The following is a 21,251-nucleotide window of genomic DNA, read 5'->3' on the forward strand; positions in this document are numbered from 1 at the left end:
CAAGACAGATTTTATGGATGTTCGGAGATAAAACTCCTACGTCACCCCTTCCTCTCGAAACCGCGAGAAGGATATTCACTAAGGAATACAAGTACAAACCGATCGAGACTTATTTTCCTGCTCGATAACACTCTTACAATTTACACCGAAATTGTAAAACACACTTTGATTCTAACACTTAGGCTTTCTTAGAACAACACGGTCTTATCACTTGTAGAATAAATGTTCTTAGAGTTTCTCACTTGTCCACTATGTCGCTTGTTGTCCCAAGTGTATGTCTCTCAATATCTCAATATCACACTGATGTCCCGCATTTACTCTTCTGCAACTGCCTCCTTTTATAGGTGAAATATGCCAACGGTCATATTTCACTTCCTTGAATCTGATTGGCTGAGCAGAGGTGCAGTGATTCAGTGTTTCAGAGGTTCAGACCTGCGGTCGCTTCCTCAATGGTCAACCTCAGACCTGGTGTTCTGTCTCAGACCTGTAGGTCTGTTTCTTCCGGTGAGTAAGACAAACCTGCCGGGTTTGTCTTTTACTTGATATAGGCACTGTCTGTTGGACAGTTGTCTGTACTTGGAAGATTTCCCTTCTGTCTTATCCCGAAGTAGAAAGATCCGGTAGTACTGTCTTCTGCAGCCTACAGTCTTTCCTCAGACTTGCATGAATGTGGAAGTGTTCAGTCTGTTCCTTTGATATCGTTCTCAACAGATACCCGAATTGTCTTCTTGTACTGGTCGGTCATTTGACTTAGCCGAAAGGCTTTTGGTATGAGTGATGTAACCGGACTTCTTCCGGTTATTTCTCTGCCTTTTGGATGATCGGCTATTTGATGATTCCAGTTTTAAGCTTTGGCCGATCCTTTCTTTGTGCGGTCACGTTCCAAGTATTCTTGATCGGTTTGGTAGCTTGACCGGTTAGTTTTCTTTAGCCGGTTCCGGTTCGGTTCCTTGTTCCTGCATGGAAAGTTTATTTAAGTTAGGTTTATTTGAACCGGTCTTATTTTATCTAACATATATATATATATATATTAGTTAGTTAAAAAGTTGAATTTATATTGTTACAATGTTTCGCGTTAATGAAATTTGGTGTTGAATTTAAAATATAAAATGTTATTAGCCTAGTTGGTTAAAAAGTTGTATTTATTTTGTTAGGTTGTGAGTTCGAATCATACCTATAACATTTTTAATTTTATTTTTAATTATTTTGAGTTTATGGGCGGTCAACCCACAATCCGACCCAAGTATCCATTACTCTCACATATATATCCAAATTAACCACAGTTCTCGACCCGGCAATCCGGACACTTTCAAAATTAAACATCATTATATATATATATATATGAAAAATGATAGAGAGCGCGACTTGAGACAGCAATTGGGAGAGCGATGCCTACGTGGTTTGACAGGTAGAATATTCTCTCTCCTATTATTAATTATTTTCTCTCTCCTATTATTAATTATTTTCTCTCTTTTCTTATTAAATAATTTCTAACCTATAAAATAATAAAAAAAGAAAAAAGAGGTCATAAAAAATAAATAAAAAATATTTGATAAATAAATGAATTGAAAAGTCATAAAAATAAAATAAAAATAAAAAGATAAATTCATAATTCAACTAATCAATGATATTAATTAGGGTTTAGGGTTTAAAATTTAGTATTTAGAATTTAGGGTTTAGAGTTTAGGGTTTATGATTTAAAGTTTAGAGTTTAGGGTTTAAGGTTTAGAAATTATTTAAACATATTATTAAAATATTTAATGTGAGAGTTTGTTATAAATTATTGAGTTATTTTAACCAAATGAATGAGAGATAATAAATATCAAATAAATGAGTAAAATAATAATTGTGAGAATATGGATAAATGAAATAAATTAATTTGTAAAGATAGAGAGAGAGAAATTATTTAATAAGAGGAAAGAGAAATTAATTAATAAAAGAAGGAGAGAATATTCTAAAAACGTGTTTTAATTATTATTATATATTTATTTATTTATTAATTCCACCTGTCGCAGATTATCGCTCTCCGAGTCCCGCTCTCTATCATTCCTCTATATATATATATATATATATATATATATATATATATATATATATATATATATATATATATATATATATATATATATATATATATATATATATATATATATATATATATATATATATATATATATATAGATTACTAACTAAAAATTTAAAAATAATAATTACTTAATATTTACACCTTTTTATTCTGACCATTTTGTTTTAAACTCAAAATTCAAATAAGCCATAGATAAACGAATGCGAGGGCTAATATATATAATGATGAACGCCATAATTTGATCCAAAAAAGTCGGATGGATTATTTGACCTAAAATATTGTCAGAGAATGAAAATTGTATAAATAAATAAATACAGAGAAAGAGAAGAAGATGTGCTACGAGGTGAAGTGTTCTACGTGCGGTAAGAGCAGCTGGGGAGGATGCGGACTCCACATGGCTTCCGTCTATAAGAAGATCCCCGACGGCCAACACTGTCAATGTAAGTCTTGGCCCGGCGTTCAGACCCAATCCGGCGCCACCGCCGCCACCACCACCACCACCGCCAATGAAAGGGGGCGTTAATGCCCTTTGTGTAGGTTGGGATCCTTTCAGTTCGTTGTCATGAAAATTCGAAATGTTCTCTTCCCTTTTCTCTGAATTGACATGTCATCTCGTGGCTCCATCATTCTTTCTCATATCTTGCAATTGTCGTGATACCCATTGTGCAGCCGTTGACTATTCACTGATTTAGTTTTTATTATTATTATTATTTTGTGTTAATATTGTCATTTGAATGAGAATTTTAATATTTGTTAAATGGGTTGAATTTGAATTGAGAAAGTCAATAGTTCGGTTGGAATCAATAAATTATGAATAAACATATAATATCTCAATCATGTGGGTTGGAATCAATTAGGAAGAAACATATAATGTATAAAAATCTGGTGGCCGCAACTCAAGGATTACCGGTGGTATTAATTAGCTAGTTGTTTAAACATGACATGAAGGGGGGGCTGGGCTGGATTATTTGACCCAAAATATTGATAAACATGTATAAATTAATAGAGATAAGAGAAATGAATGAAAGAAAGAAAGAAAGAAGAAGATGTGTTACGAGGTGAAGTGCTCAAGCTGGGTAAGAGCAGTTGGGGAGGCTGTGGATTTCATGTCGCTTTCGTCTACAAACGAATCCCCGACGGAGAACACTGTCACTGCAAGCCTTGGCCCGCCGCCGCCGCCCTTCAGACCCATTCCACCGCCGCCACCGGAACCTGCACCATTCTTTGATTGATGATTGTGGGATTCATGTACTGATGTTTACTTTTTCCTTTTATACTAAAATATATTCTTTCTTGCTTTTCAAATCTATGTTTAACAACAACAACTAAAACTACAGTTAATTAGGACCTCAATCAATTCCTTCTTCAAATTCCAAATGACTTTCACTTTCCCAATTTCAAGATATTTGTATGAATATGTGTTACAGCTTGTATCCATTATGTATCAATTGTTTGTATCTATTATATATTATGGTTTTTATTAAATGTTTGATTTTTTCAATATCTCTATCCCCTTATTTGATTTGTGTTATCTATCATCACATCACATCTATTTCACATTTTATATTATATATATGCTTGCAATTTCTATTTTGTGATTTGAATTCTTTTAATCATTAAAATATATTTAACATTTAACTATGTTTATGTGTGAATGAGTTGTTAAATAAATTTTAGGATGTTTAAATGTGAAAATTAAAAACGTTGGCATCTAATTTGATATGACAGTCAAATCAACTAAAATTTATTTAAAAAAAAAATGAATTGAATGAAATCTCACATCATCCAACAACTGTCACTCACTCATTCTCATTAATTAACATTGTCATTTAATGATAATAATATCATGCAATATTCATTCTAATCCAATATAATATATATGCAACCTCACCATACAAAACTCATTTAAATTACCTAACTTCTTTGAATTATACTAGCCTAACTATTACAATTAAGATTGATTGATTGATTGGTTTGGCTAGTTTATTCGCCAGCTGTGTAGGGTATTTAATATTATTCAGTTTTGTATGTTTGAAACTAGATACTTGAGGCCTGCTTGATCTGGGTTTTGAAGAAAAAAAACTTGCGTGATAAAAGTTATAGTTTATTAGAATTATTTGAATCAAATGACACATTATTGAATTTGTAAGGTGTTTGATGTTTTGTTTTTGCGTTTAGTGTGAAGACTCGAATCCATTCATATGCTCTGTTATCACTGAACTATGAGCCTCAATAATAATAATAATAATAATAAAGAAACAAATGATCAAATCCAAGGGATGATATGATGATGGCTAAGAAATGATCTTGTCCACATAAATCAAATGTACCATTGGTAATCCCTTACTAATTATCATGTTCAACAATCAGCTATGGAAGGAACTCTTCCCAACAATGAGCCATCTAGGTTAAAAGAAATATAGATGTGATACTCTTATCGTTGTCTAGAGGAAGTCTTATTGGAATTGTGTATGATATTTGACTCTCATTGGTGTAAATGTACAAGAACATAAAATATCTATGAAGAGACAAAGAACAAGTGATGGAGTGATCAAGGTAAAGAAATTTTTGAAGGAGAAATTATTTATGGTGAATTATGTATCTAGATATAATATATAATTAGAGGACTAAGGGAGGAGGTGAAACATGTGATCAATGATAGAGATGTAACCAGTCTACCCTATTACAAGGAGGTTAGAAAAAATTGTTGAAAAACCCTGACAGAACCAAAAAAAAAGAAAAACAAACTGAAAGAATACTAACAAAATAGAGATGTAACCAGTCTACCCTATTACAAGGAGGTTAGAAAAAATTGTTGGAAAACCCTGACAGAACCACAAAAAAAGAAAAACAAACTGAAAGAATACTAACAGAATTTGATAACGGAGTTCGGCCAAAATGTTGCCTACGTCTCCAAGCACTAAGGCTATCAATTAATAAAGAAGAATATATACAAATTTGGGTTCAATAAACCAAAGAGGGGAGAGTTTCTTTTATACACTAAGAAACTTCCCCAACTCCCATCAACTTCTGATGTGGGATTTATTCTAATTGTGAATATAGTTTTTTTTATATACTAAGAAACTTCTTTCACTCACATCATCTTCCGATGTGGGATTTTAATTGTGCCAAAAACAACAAATCTCCACCTTGGCACAATATCCAAATACTAATCTTCAATATTAAAAAATAAACCTTCAGTGCTTCCAATTGGCGCTCTTCAGCGCCGACTCAAACGCGGAAGATGTTTACCAAATCTAAACAATTAGATTTGGTTTTCCCCATGTCTTTCATCTCAAACTCTTTACCCAATTGAGCCTTCAATTTGTCAACTTCATATTGGCTCTTTAATGCTATCAAAATATTATCAACGTACAAGAGTAGATAGATGTAAGACTCATCTTGCAATTTGTGCAAATACACACGAGAACTGAATCTGCTTCTTGTGTACTTGTGCTCCATCATAAACTTGTCAATTTGCTTGTACCATTGTCTCGACGATTGATTCAACTTGTACAATGATCTGTTCAACTTGCAAACCCAATTTTCTTTATCAGCAACATTGAATCCATCTGGTTGATAAATGTAGATTTCCTCGTTCAAATGACCGTGTATGTCTGCGGTCTTCACATCTGGTTGAGCTAGCTTCAAATTCATCTGCGCTACCAAAGCCAACAAAATTCCAATGGAAGAGTGTTTAACAATAGGAGAAAGTACCTCATTATAATCACCTCCTTCCTTCTGAGCGTAGTCTTTAGCTACAAATTTTTCCTTGTAACGAACGTCAAATTTTTCAAAAAATCCTTCTTTCTTAGCAAAGATCCATTTACCACCAATAGCCTTCTTCCCTTTTCGTAGATGCGTCAACTTGCATGTCTCATTCTTCTGAATAGATTGCATCTCATCTTCCATAACACCTCTTCTTTTTTCATCTCCAGTACTTCGACTGACATCTGAAAAAGTGGATAGAGCATCATCTACGACTAGAAGTGCATAGGCCGCCATGTCAACAAACCGACCTGGTTTTTGAATAACTCGTCTTGGCCTGTTTACAGCAATTGATTCACGTTGTTCTGAAGGTTCTTAGGTCAGAACCTCTTCTTCATTTAACTCTTCGTCTGTCGTCGGAGAGTCATTTATAGTTGGGCTTATCTTTATCTGCTCAAACTCCACCTGTTGCGGAGTACAATCAATCTTGTCTTGTGTTACCTTATTCAACATTGAATAATCATCAAAAGTAACATCTCTACTGATAATGGTTTTCTTTGCATCCAAACACCAGAGGTGATACCCTTTAACTCCTGTAGTAAATCCCATAAAAAGAGTCTTCTTTCCTCGTTGATCCAAATTTGATTCAACTCCATGATAATATAATGTAGAACCAAAAATATGCAAAGAATCATAATCAGTTGCAGGTTTCCAGACCATACCTCTAATGGAGTCTTGCCATCAAGTGCAGATGATGGTAGGTGATTTACCAAATGTTGAGCGTATGACACAGCTTCTGCCCAAAATTTCCTATCTAACCCAGCATTAGACAACATACATCGAACTTTCTCCACCAATGTCATGTTCATACGTTCCGATACTCCATTCTGTTGTGGTGTTTTACTGACTGTGAAGTGTCGAACTATGCCACATTCTTGGCATAACTTCTGGAATGGATCATTCTTGTATTCTCCACCGTTATCAGTCCGGAGAATTTTGATCTTTCTTCCTGTCTCGTCTTCAACTTGAGTTTTCCATTTAAGAAAAATCTCAAATATTTCACCTTTATTCTTCATAGTAAACACCTATACTCTTCTGGAAAAAACATCAATAAAAGTAACAAAATATTGTCTACCTCCAAAAGAAGGAGTCTTGGCAGGTCCCCAGACATCTGAGTGCACATAATCCAAAATACCCTTGGTGTTATGGATAGCAGTGCCAAATTTTACTCGCATTTGTTTTTCCAGAATACAATGTTCACAAAAATCTAACTTACAAACTTTTGTACCTTTCAACAATCCTTGCTTGACAAGAGTTTGCATAGATTTCTCACCAGCATGCCCCAATCGCATATGCCATAGCTTTGTTGCCTCGAATTCCTTACTGCTCCTGTAAGTTTATACACATGATGTCCCATTAACTGTACTACCTTGTTAGTAATATAAATTATTACTCTTTCTGATAGCTTTCAACATCACTAGCGCTCCAGATATTACCCTAAGAACTCCATTTTCCAATTTCACATGTAGGCCTTTCGACTCCAAGGCCCCCAAAAAATGAGATTCTTTTTTATATTCGGTATGTACCGAACATCTTTAATAATTCTGGTGGATCCGTTATCATTTCTCATCTTGATTGAACATATCCCCTTTATTTTACATGTATTATCATCTCCCATGTAAACAACTCCACCATCTAGCTCCTTAAAGTCAAAACCACTTTCGAACTAGTGTCATATGATAAGTGCAGGCTGAGTCAAATATCCACGCATCAGGATGTGATATTGTGTGTGACATCGATAAAGAGTATTCTGAATCTGCATCACCTTTATTTTCTGCAACATTCGCATCTTCAGAATCTTTCTCTTCTTCTTCAACTTTGGGCAGTTAATCTTCCAATGTCCTTTCTCACGACAGAAAGCACATTCATCTTTGTCAACTCTACTTTCAGATTTTCTTCCTTTCCCTTTAGATTTGCTCTGCTAACGACCCCTGACCATCAATGCTTCATCTGCTGTACCTACTTTATTTTTTCTTTTATCATGCTTTCTCAATTCATGACTATATAAAGCAGAACTTACAACATCAAGAGAAACATTTCCCTTCCCATGAAGTAACGTTGTTTCTAAGTGTTCAAATTAATCAGGAAGGGACGATAGCAACATCAACGCAAGATCTTCATCCTCAAACTTAACGTCAAAGTTTAACAGATCTGCTATTAATTCATTAAACTTAGTTATATGCTCATTCATAGTAGTACCTAATTGGTAATCAAACCGGAACAGTCGCTTCTTCATAAGGAGCTTATTCTGACCACTCATCTTCAGAAATTTATCCTCCAATTTTTGCCACAGTTTCTGTGTAGAAGTTTCATTCTTCACAGCATACTTCTGCTCTCTGGACAGACACGATCGAATTGTTCCGCACGCAACCGATTCATGATACTCCACTCTTTTTCTTTTATACCATATGGCTTTCCGACCTCAATAGCAACATCTAGACCCTACTGAAAAAGACAATCAAGAACATCACCTTGCCACATGCCAAAATGCTCAGTTCCATCAAAGATTTTTACCGCAAACTTCAAATTCGACATCGGTGTCCTCGTCCAGGATGACGAAGGAGTTGACGTCCCTTTTGAAGACTCCACCATGCCAAGGACGAACCTTCGGCTCTGATACCAATTGTTGGGAAAAACACTGACAGAACCACAAAAGAAGAAAAACAAACTGAAAGAACACTAACAGAATTTGATAACGGGGGCCAAAATGTTGCCTACGTTTCCGAGCACTAAGATTATCAATTAATAAAGAAGAAGAGATACAAATTTTTGTGCAATAAACCAAAGAGGGAGAGTTTCTTTTATACACTAAGAAACTTCCCCAACTCCCATCATCTTCCGATGTGGTATTTATTCTATTTGTGAATATAATTTTTTTTATATACTAAGAAACTTCTTTCACTCCCATCATTTTCTGATATGGGATTCTAATTGTGCAAAAAAAAAAAAAAAAAAAAAAAAAATTTAAAAAAGGTGGGAGATCAAAGTATGAATGATATCATAATATCACTAAATGCAGTTCTGATTAGGCAAGTCCATCAATCTCTATATTCTTAATAGCATGCAATAAATAATTAATTGACCTTTTTCTCAGCCTATAAATAAAATACTGGTTAAAAACTAAAGGCATGTGCAAGCCCATTACTCACTTTAATTTCTTCATATAATTATCCATCCATGGCTTCCAAACAAATAGCCTCTCATGTTAACACTTCTGCCCCCAATCAAGACGTCGAGAGGATCGGCAGCCAATTAGAAGAAGAAAATCATGAAGAGTTGTTCGACTATTCCAAACGGGCTCAATGGCTACGTGCCGCCGTGCTAGGAGCCAACGATGGATTAGTCTCGACCGCATCATTAATGATGGGTGTGGGTGCAGTCAAACCAGACATCAAATCCATGATCCTCACAGGATTCGCAGGCCTTGTGGCTGGAGCCTGCAGCATGGCGATAGGAGAGTTCGTATCTGTTTACTCTCAACTCGACATTCATCTCGCTCAGATGAAGAGACAAAACAATATTAACAACAACATAAAACAAGACCAAGATCAGAAGGAGACTCTTCCTAATCCGGTACAGGCAGCGGCTGCATCTGCTCTCGCGTTTTCCTTTGGGGCGATCGTACCTCTCTTGGCAGCTTCATTTATAAAAGACTATAAGTTGAGGGTCTGGGTGGTGCTGGCGGCGGTTACCGCGGCTTTGCTAGTCTTTGGGTGGGTCGGGGCTGCTCTGGGTAGAGCGCCGTGGGTGAGGGCTACGGTTAGGGTTACGGTTGGCGGGTGGGTGGCTATGGCTATAACCTTTGGCTTTACAAAACTTATTGGTTCAAGTTCAGTATTGGGTTAATTATTGAAACAAAAAAACAGAAGGGAGCAAGTTTCTTTTTTTCTTTTTCTATTCAAGTATGGATTATGTATAAAATGAATAACAAATCCAAAGATCGATTTATAAATATCTACTAATATATAAATGCGTGTTATAAATGTTTCATTAATAGTGATGATGTGTTGCCCATATATTGTGTATACATGTAATTTTAGATCTCTTGGGGTGGCCTTTAATTTGGTTTCACAATTAAGAGAATTTGATTGATCAAGATTGTGTTTTATTTCTACAACAAATCATAACTTCTTATGCTAATTTTCCCAATTGTGGCAAAAATGTATTTTATTCTGACTAGTGTGTTCGAGAACAAAACTCACAACAAACCAATTGTCTTAGCGGGTAGAATGTGGATCGTGCTTAACTTGACACTATGCGCTCTTTTTTGAGGAATTGTGTTTTTAGGTTTTATTTGGTTTTTTCTCAAAAAAAATTAAAAAAAAATAATAATAATTAAGTAAGGTTAATTTTAATATTTAAATTAATAAAATAATTGATAAATAAGTGATAGAATGATTGAGTTAAATTTTGAGATAAAACTTTGATTTATCCCAATAAACAAAGATTAAACAAAGACCTAAAACCGTGGTTTTCCAGTCTGTCATTTTTATTTGGTTTCCTTCATTTTAGTTTTCTTTTGTCTTGTCAGGTATTTATTTTTCTGAAATAAATTTTTCTCTTGCTTGTTTAACATTTCTTAGGCCTTGTTCAATAAGTTTTATAAAAATTAATAGAGAAAAATTGAATGATGGGAGATGATTTTAAAGCGATAATGATTATTTTAAAAATATATATTTAAAATGTATTAATATATAAAAATAAAATTTAAAATAATAATATAAAATATATGATATTTTAATATCTATATATATATATTATATTATGATGCTTAATAAAAAAAAAGTATGGTGATATTCACGCTCTTACCATATTCATTTGAGTTTCTACATATTCTCTCTTCTATCATAATTACATATACATAAATACTAATTTATCTCTCCTACAATAATTAATAATTTATCTTTCTTATTTTGTTTTTATTTTATTTTATCTCTCGTATAATATATATTTTTTCACACAAATTATATAAAATATATATTACCTTATTAATAATTTTATATTTTATATTAAATATCTATTTATTTTATGTAAAAATATTTATAGTATAATTCTAATTTATCTATAATTTTATATAAATACAATTTTTTTCATATTATCACACAAATAAATTTTATACTTTTTTTAATAAAATAAAAATTATATATATTTTAATTTATTTAAAAAATAAATATTTTAAAAACAAATAACATCTCTCACCTAAAATTTATATATATATATATATATTAATTTACCTTCCTAATTAATTTTTATTTTATTTTCTTTCTTATCTTTCTTTTATATATATATATATATATATATATATATATATATATATATATATATATATATATAAATAATAAAATAAAAGATTATATAATTTTTAATTTATTCAAAAATTAAATATTTTATAAAAAATAACATCTCTCACCTAATTAATATATATATATATATATATATATATATATATATATATATATATATATATATATATATATATATATATATATATATATATATATATATATATATATATATATATATATATATTAATTTACCTTCCTAATTATATTTTTTTTATTTTCTCTCTCATCTTTTATATATATATAATAATTTTATATTTTATATTAAATATCTATTTATTTTTATATAAAAATATTTATAATATAATTCTCATTTATCTATAATTTTTTTATATTATCACACAAATAAATTTTATATTTTTTTAATAAAATAAAAAATTATATATATTTTAATTTATTTAAAAAATAAATATTTTAAAACAAATAACATCTCGCACCTAAAATTTATATATATATAGAGAGAGTAATGATATGGAACGCGAATCTAGAGCCGCGAAAGTCCGCGAAAATAGAATATTCCTTTAAAATACGGAATATTCTCTCCTCTTATTAATTAATTTCTCCCTCTTCTTATTAATTAATTTATCTATATGTCTCTATGAATTAATTAATTTATCTCTCTTTCTCTCTTACTAATTAATTAATTTATCTCTCTCATCTCTACTTAATTTATTTAAATCATAAACTCTAAACCCTAAATTTTAAACTCTAAATAATATCTCTTATTTTTATTTTTATTTAGTTGAATTTTGAATTTATCAAAAAAATTAATTAATTAAAAAATAATTAATCGTGAGAATAGAAATATTAGATAAACATTTATAAGTAATAAAACTAAAAAAATATTAATAAGTTAATAGAAAAAATAAGAAAAAGAAAAAAAAGAAGGCATAAAGAATAAATAAAAAGAGAGTTTAGGGTTTAGGATTTAGAGTTTAGAGTTTAGGATTTAGGATTTAGAATTTAGGGTTTATGATTTAAAGTTTAGGATTTATGATTTAGGATTTAGGGTTTAAAAGTTAGAAATTAGGGTTTATGATTTATGGTTTATAATTTAGGGTTTAAGAGTTAGAGATTAGGGTTTAGCGGAAAAAATAATTAATAAATATAACATATTATATTTTATTTACCAGTTAAAGTTAAAGTTAAATGAGAGATAATAAATATTAAAGAAATGAGTGACATAATTAATCGCTAGAATAGGGATAAATTAGTTAGTAGAGATAGAGTTGGAAATTAATTAATAAGAATAGAGAATATTCGGTAATTAAAGAAGAGAGAATATTCGGTAATTAAAAGGAAATATTCTATTTTCGCGAACTTTCGCGGCCTAAATTCGCGTTCCCTATCATTACTCATATATATATTAATTACCTTCCTAATTAATTTTTATTTTATTTTCTCTCTCATCTCTTATTTATATATAGAGGAGTGATAGAGTGAGGGAATTTAGTGAGGGAATTTGGTGAGGGAATGACGTGGCATTACCTTCATTAAGGTTGAAAAATATAAAAGTGAGAGGAAAGAGAGAAAAGAGAGAAATTATTTGATTTTTTCAGCGAATAAGATTATGCCACATCATTCCCTCACCAAATTCCCTCATCAAATTCCCTCACCTAATCATTTCTCTTATATATATATATATGAGAAGTGATAGAGTGAGGGAATTTAATGAGGGAATTTGGTGAGGGAATGACGTGTCATCACGAAAATGTAAAAGTCAGAGAAAAGAGAGAAATTATTTGATTTTTTCAGCGAATATTCCCTCACCAAATTCTCTCACCAAATTCTCTCACCAAATTCTCTCACCTAATCATTTCTCTATATATATATATTAATTTATATATATATATATATATATATATATATATATATATATATATATATTAATTTACCTTCCTAATTACATCTTTTTTTATTTTCTCTCTCATCTTTTATTTATATATATATATATTTATAATATACATAATAATAATAATAATAATAATAATAATAATTCTCAAATTCTCTTATCCTACTAATTTAACTCTTATTTCATAATTACTATTTTTTTTAGCTTTTATCTCAAATTCTCTTGTCATTACTAATTTAACTTTTATTTCATAATTACTAATTTATCTCTACTTTTATTATTACTAATTTCTCTTTCTTTCAAATTTTATTTTGTCTCTTATTATATAATCTATACATATATACATCTCACATTAATCCGCATTATTTTATAGATTTGCTGGTTTTGGGCTCGTTTTATTTGAGAAAGAAGTAATGCAGAAGCTAGTTTTAGTTAATGAGACGAGTGATATGGTTAATAAAAAGTGAACGATTGAAAAATTAATTTTTGTAAAAATGAAAATAAAACCTTGATCAAATATAATTATATATATATATATATATATATATATATATATATATATATATATATATATATATATAGTCTTTTCAAATATAGAGTTTAATTGTACGTTACACTGTCAGAGTTGTTAACGCTAGGACAAAAATCTGGTAATGCTTGCAATTATTTTTTTATCATTTTTTTTATTTGGTTGAGATTTTAAAATTAAATAGATTAATGAGATGAATTTTTAAACAGTAAAATATCTTAAAAAATCATTTGCAATCTAACGTTAATTGAATTAATTCAGTCACTTCTTTTCTGGAACGTTTCTTGATTCCTCCTCTACATTAAAGGCCAACTAAGAGAGTTTTCAATTTATATAATATATGATAGCTATAATAATATCTTAATCAAATTTAATTATTTCTATTATTTTAAAATATTTTTAAAAAGCAGAAAATTTTCATTCTTTGATTTAACATATTATTGTAACATCTGCTGCTGATGTACTTTATAGTTGGGTTGTACCTTCCTCAGGTGTCAAATGTAATGATGTACCTATTGGTTTAAATCAGAACGGATTCTTTAGGCCGGGAATTAGACTAACTAATAAGATAAGAGGTTCTCGAAAATCAAAATTTGAAGGCGGCTACTTTTACTTCAGACTTCTGGAATCGTCCTACAGCAAGCAAAGGTAAGAGGAAAGATGTTAGTATAAGCACACATGTACTTAGGCAATAGGCAGATGGAGAAAAGAAGAGTTAGAAATAGGCTAATAGTACATATACCTAGCTTGAGTGCACAATGCACCTTGTCGTGCGAACTTGTGATGCAACGATAAAGAAGGAAGAGATAGTCAATTAAGTAAGCATATTGATTTTGATCTAAGATTTCAATCCTTCCATGTTTCAGCAGTAGCGGTGCCAATTTCTCGTACTTGCAACCTGGCATTGAGACCTTGAGAATACTTTCGTTTGGATATTCTATACCTTTCTATGGTCAAGGTTTCCAATACAGTTTCTGCCGTTGTCGAACTTAAAAGCGGATAATGATCCATAATCTTTAGTTTGGTCCTAGCTTTTAGATTTCATCTTAAGTTCTGTCCTCGCAAAGATATGAGGGCCTTTTTGTACCCCAGGGCGGATACGGAGACATGTGACTCAGATTGAGCATTTTATTTCCTTCCCTTTTACAATACAAGTTCATCTGCATCGGATCCAGGCGCAGGAACAGGCACACTAGAGTTTGGAATCTTGCTTCTTTATAAAGTCTTTTTTGTTCGAAAATGAGAACCATATATTAGAACATTGCCCGAGATGATCCGTCGCACGACAGATTTGGATTATCAATGCCTTAAGCGCATTACGGATTTGAGTTCTTGACTAGTTCACTCACTCGTTGGTCGTTTAAAACATTGGCGTGTGCCCTCAACCATCTCTTTCTTATATCAATGTCTTCAAACCAAACATCCTTGGCCTGATATGTTATGTTTTTTTTTTGTTTTTTATTTTGTAACAAAAGATAAACGATGCTAGGGAAAAGAATTTTAAGTGTTTAAATGGTTGTTTCACTTTGGAGTTAACATAATCTTGAAATAAATAGGATGTTTTAACAATATAACTCAAATTAATTAATCTTAATAAAGAAAGATTAAATGAATTTTATATAATAGTAAAAAAAATAGTTTAATATATGAAATGGTATGGAGAGAAAATTTGAAAAAATGAATGAGAATAATTTTATTGATCGAAAAAATAAAAAAAAATATTCTTTTTCCCTTCTCACATTTTTTTCCAACCAATGAATACATCATTTTCACTTTCATTCTCTATCTAATCACGACTCTTTTAATATTATGTCATATTGTGGAGATTTTTGTGTATTTTATACATAATGTTATTTGATAATTTGTTTTTAATAAAATATTTCAAACACTAATTAGAAAACAACTTTTATATATATATATATATATATATATATATATATATATATATATATTTATATATAAAAATCAAATCCCTTATGACACAAAATCCATTTATGCCCCTCCTTTGGAAATATGTTTAGAATAAAGTTTAGATAATTTGTTTGATTGATTTCATTTGAAAAGTAAAAATATATAATATATTTTATATATAAACAAAAAAAAATTGTTAATATATAAATAATTAAAAAATATTTTCAGAACTTTTTTCATTTTATTTAAATTAAATCAATAATATTATAAAAAAAATATAGTTATGAAATAAATTAAAAAAATAAATGTACACAAACCAAACATGGTCATTAATATGATTTAATGAATTATTACTTAAATTTTTAAATAAAAATGATTTTTATTTCCTTGTGTGCCTATTTAAGTATTAATAAATTAGTGCTTTGAAATATCCTTATGGGGTCTGGCTAGGATCTATCTAGAATAAGGAGAGATCCAGATCGTGTTTGTTTGATCGGAGGCCGGACCTGCATTAATTGTAGCCGGCAAATCCCGCCTTCTCAATCGGCGAAGGAAAAATGTTAAAAAAAATAAAACTCATTTTAATTAAATTAACAATTATATAAAATATAATCTTTATACGTACAAATACAATGAAGATCTTACATGTATTTTAATATATAGAGAGATTAATTATCTTTTTTTTTTTTTCGGCAAATTTTAACAACGCATATATAATGATAATTTTTATTGCCAGAAAAAATATTTAATTGAGATTATTTTGTCACCACTTAGTTCGTGTATTCGTTAGATTAAATTTACAAAATTTAAATTTAAATTTAAATAGAATTTAATAATATTATTAGTGTTACACAATAATCTTTAAGATTTCTATTAAGGTATGTTTGGATGAGTTGAATTATAATTTATATTGAAATTTTAATTATAATTATATGATAATTAATATTAAATTATAATTCAATTCATATGTTTGAAAAAACTATAGAATTATAACTTAATTTCAATTTTTATGTTTAAGAAAATAATATAATAAATCAATTTTGATATAACTTGAATTTTTTGAGCGGACCTTTAATTACTCTTAGCTTTCAAATTAATTTTGAAAGAGCGATTTGGTTCAAAAATTAATTTGAGGACTAAAAGTGAGCTATCGGAGTAATTAGAGGACCGCCCAGATAATTTGCCCTTTAATATATATTATCTATATTAGTAAGATATTAATTTATTATAATCATGATAATTTAATATAATCATGATAGCTTAAGGGTAAGAGTTTTTGTTTAAAGTTCAAATCTAATTAAAAAAAAAATACCATTTCAAAAGTTAACTTTTTAAATTGGAAAATATATATTAGTTCGAAATGTTAATTTACTAAATTAAAACATTAAAGGTAGGTTTTACTTGATAACTTCTCAAATTATATATATATCGGCTCAAATGTTAACCTACTAAATTTTAAAAAAAATTATTGGTTCGACGTTTTAATATCCTAAATTCAAAAAAAAATGGTTGAACATGTTATAATGTTGTAAACGATAAAATAATAAGATATTTTATTTGAAAAAACATAAAATAAATAAATATTAAAATTATAATTTTAAATTAAAAAAAGTGGAGTTGAAGAGTTATAAAATTACATTAATTTGAATTGCATTGAAATTTTAATTCCTAATTTTAACATGCTTACAAACTTAGGAATTAAAATTAGACCTCAATTCTATATTAATGATTATCAAATATACCCTTAAAACAATGATATACATAAAGAATTGTTATATCAAGTTTTTGTAAGGAATGATGAATCTGAGTGAAATAAAAATATTGGTTTATTGAATTTTATTATAATTTTTATTGCGTTTAACATGTAAACGCGATAAAAAAAGTCAAATTGTTTCCACACGAAAGGGAATGAAGCAGATTGTGCCCATTACCGGAATAGTTGGATCCATACAAGGCCTTGTGAAGGATGTCAATAGGCTCGTTCCTTTATTAATTTTGATGCAATTTCTGATTTTTTTTTTCTCAATTTTATTTCATTAGAATACAATAGGTAGAGTAGTGGCTGGTTTGATCTTTAGTTATTGGTTTTTTTTTCAGGGTTTTGTCTTAAAAAATTCTTATTTGATAAAATTTGAAAAAAAAAAATAGTTTTTAAAGCTAAAAAGTTAAAAATATCATTTAGTTTTAAATATAAATTAATTTTATATAATTAAATAAAGAGGAATGATACATATCTCTGCTGGGAGACAGCGACTCAGGGAGGAGCGATCGTCTACGTATGAATTTCATTACAAATACTTTCTCCTCTTATTAATTAATTTATATCTCCTCTTATTAAATAATTTCTCTCTTTTATCTCTACAAATTAATTTATCTCATTTATCCATATTTTCACGATTATTATTTTACTCATTTTTTTGATATTTATTATCTCTCACGGATAAAATAACTTAAAAATTTACAACAAACTCTCACATTAAATATTTTAATAATATGTTTAAATAAACTCTAAACCCTGAACCCTAAACTTTAAACCTTTTTTAATTTCACCATGTACGCCGGCCACGTAGAGCTAGTTTCAGTCGCTGAAATTATATGATAGAAATTATTTAATAAGAGGAGAGAGAAATTAATTAATAAGAGGAGAGACACGTAGTCATAGCTGGAGCATTCGCTGTCCTAAGTCGCGCTCTATATCATTTTTCTTAAATAAAAGATAATTTTAGTATTTAAATATATAAAATTATTAATTAGACGGTTGAAATGATAAATGAGATTATGTTTGAATTTTAGGAAAAATAATGTTAGGAAAACAAATAAAACAGTTCATCAAAACAGCCCTAAAGTTTATGCTTTTTGTTAATATTGTTCGGTACTTTAATTTAAGGTTGAAGTTTTCATTTTCAGTTAAGACTTTCTTCGAGCAGGTGGTGGGCTTGTAAATGAACAATACAATACTTATTAAGTCTATCACAATTAAAAACAAATAATATATTAATTATTAAATTTAAATTTATTTTATTATCTTATTAGTTAGTTTTTAATTATTTTTTTATTAATTAACTTTTCAACTATTGTCTTATTAATCAGTTTTTAAAATTATATAAATAATTTAAAAATATATATTTTAATTGATAATTTTAAAAAAATTATTAATTAGTAAAAAAATATTATATTAATATATATAATTATATAATTTTAAAAACTATTTATTATTTATATACATTTTTTTAATTTCATATAAACTAATATATCTAAGTTTTTTATATGAACTTTGAGTCAATTTCTAAATATATATAAAAATTAACAATCATTTAAACAAAATAAATTGACAGGTCAATAATCGACTCTAATTATTTATATCATTTAATAAAAAATGTTATATATTATTTTTACAAGTATAAAAGTAATTTTTATTAAAAAGAAATAATAATAATTTTTCACATAGAGATGGCGGGAACAGTTGAAAGAAAATTAGAAAAAAAAAAAAAAGTAAATGAAAAGAAACTGAAAGGGAAAGTAGAAAGAAGAGAGAGATTGATTTTGATATGAGCATCACCATTACTGTACTACTGTAAAAGATATAGAAGAAGGTGGAAGCCATGACAGACCTCTACGAAGAAGAAGACCATTTCAAACCTCAAACGTCTTCTTCTACTATGTCTATTATTCATCACAACGACTGATCAAAATAACTGCCTCAAAGAAGCCATGGATCCTTGTCCATTCGTCCGCATTACCATCTCCAACTTCGCTCTCAAATTCCCGATCAATTCCAGGTCAAATCGCATCCATGCATCTCCCTTCCCTTGCTACTGCGAAATCAAGCTAAAAACCTTCCCTCGCCAAACCGTCACCGTACCTGTCCTCCACACGGAAAACGAATCCCCGCGCGGAAGTTCACAGTCGCTCGCAGCAACTTTCCATCTCAACAAGTCAGATCTAATCAAACTTAACGGTAAATCTCTCTTCGGCAGGAAACTCTACCTCAAAATCGCGGTCTACACCGGCGTCAGGGGAAATCATTTCGGAGTTAACTCCGGGAAACTAATCGGTAAAATCGCCGTACCTGTTGATCTATCAAGCGCGGAGGCTAGGGTTTTAGTTTTCCACGATGGCTGGATTTCAATTGGAGGTGAAGATAAAGTAGATTCGTCGCAGTTTCATGTCAATGTAACCGCTGAACCCGATCCGAGATTTGTGTTTGAGTTTGAAGACGAACCGGAATGTAGTCCTCAAGTTTTCCAGATCCAAGGTAGTATTCGTCAACCGGTATTCACAATCAAATTCACCTTCAGAAACTATGTCGACAGGAATCAAAGATCTAGGTCTCTGCCTCCAGATTGGAGAAGTTCGCGAAGCTGGTTGAGATCATTCAGCAGCCATAGAGAAAAGACAGGGAAGGAGAGAAAAGGATGGTTCATCACAGTTCACGATCTATCCGGTTCGCCGGTTGCTGCCGCATCAATGGCAACTCCATTTGTGGCTTCCCCCGGTTCAGAATGGGTAAGCCGATCCAACCCTGGCTGCTGGCTAATCCTCCGCCCTGGAGAAGGCACCTGGAAGCCATGGGGGCGGCTCGAGGCTTGGAGAGAACGTAGCTCCGGCGACTTCCTCGGTTGCCGGTTCGAGCTTATTCCGGACAACTCTTCAAACGGCATTGTCATCGCTGAGAATCTAGTAAGTTGTAGCCAAGGAGGGAAATTCATCGTCGACCTCGGATTCCCCGGCGGCGGCGGTGGTGGGCGTTCAACGCCGAGGAGATCGTTGTCGCCGGGTTGTAGTCCGAGGGGTAATAATGGATTCGGATCCGGATCCGGGGCGAGAGGGTTTGTGATGTCAGCGTGTATTGAAGGGGAGGGAAAAAAGGGCGGTAAGCCGACTACGGTTGAAGTTAGTGTGCAGCACGTCAACTGCATGGAAGATGCAGCGGCATACGTGGCACTATCAGCAGCCGTTGATCTAAGCATGGATGCTTGTATGCTTTTTTCACAAAAGCTTCGTAAAGAATTATGCCCCACTCGAGATCTGATGCCTTGATTGTGAAATGATTCTGATTTTTTCTTTTTTACTCTTTTTTTTTTTAATTTCAAAATCCCAATTTTTGGGCAGTTTGTAAAAAGTTATATTTCTTCTTGTCCAATTAAAATTACCAATTTAATATTGAAAACATAAAAATGAATGGAAGAAGAAAATTTGGAATGAGTGGGCCAAATGCTGCTTCCAAGAAGTATAATGATGTGTTCCCTAGATGGGGATATGTTGGAGAGACTTTGATAGAAATGATTTGATTTTACATTGTGGTCTAATCTGTGTATATTATTGATTACATTTTCTTTTTCATACATATATTAACCATTTAAAAATATATAATAATTTGAACCAAATAACAATGTAAAAGTGATTTAATGTTTAGAAAAAGGATGGTATGTATATGTAATAGTTTAAGATTAATTATACATTATCGAACACGAAAAAATCAGGTTAGGGTCATGTATTTTTTTGTTCGGGTCAAAATCAGGTCGATCTGTTTAACCTGATTAATAAATAGGTCAAAATCGGGTCGACCTGACATAACCCAAAGTAGACCCGATAACCTGTTTACAAGTTTTTTTAGTTGAGTTTTATGTTATTTTTTTTTAGTCACTCACTCATTTTTTTTTTTATTTTGTATAAGTGAATTTGTGATTTAACTTCATTTTTATTTTGTATTAATGTCATTTTAAATTGAAATAGAGAGATATGAATTAATTACATCAGGTT

General features: G+C 30.4%; 2 protein-coding genes across 2 annotated transcripts; both read left to right on the plus strand.

Annotated features, from left to right (window-relative positions):
* Positions 1–9,003: 9,003 nt before the first annotated feature.
* LOC124927633 (vacuolar iron transporter homolog 4-like) lies at positions 9,004–9,727 on the plus strand. The gene has a single exon (XM_047468088.1). It carries the CDS (start codon positions 9,032–9,034, stop codon positions 9,698–9,700), a length of 669 nt encoding a protein of 222 aa, XP_047324044.1. The 5' UTR covers positions 9,004–9,031; the 3' UTR covers positions 9,701–9,727.
* Positions 9,728–19,092: 9,365 nt separating this feature from the next.
* LOC124927482 lies at positions 19,093–20,589 on the plus strand. Its single transcript, XM_047467900.1, has one exon. The coding sequence runs from the start codon at positions 19,200–19,202 to the stop codon at positions 20,526–20,528; it is 1,329 nt and encodes a 442-aa protein (XP_047323856.1). The 5' UTR covers positions 19,093–19,199; the 3' UTR covers positions 20,529–20,589.
* Positions 20,590–21,251: the final 662 nt, after the last annotated feature.

This window comes from Impatiens glandulifera, chromosome 2 (genome assembly GCF_907164915.1).
Source record: "Impatiens glandulifera chromosome 2, dImpGla2.1, whole genome shotgun sequence".
Taxonomy (NCBI): domain Eukaryota; kingdom Viridiplantae; phylum Streptophyta; class Magnoliopsida; order Ericales; family Balsaminaceae; genus Impatiens; species Impatiens glandulifera.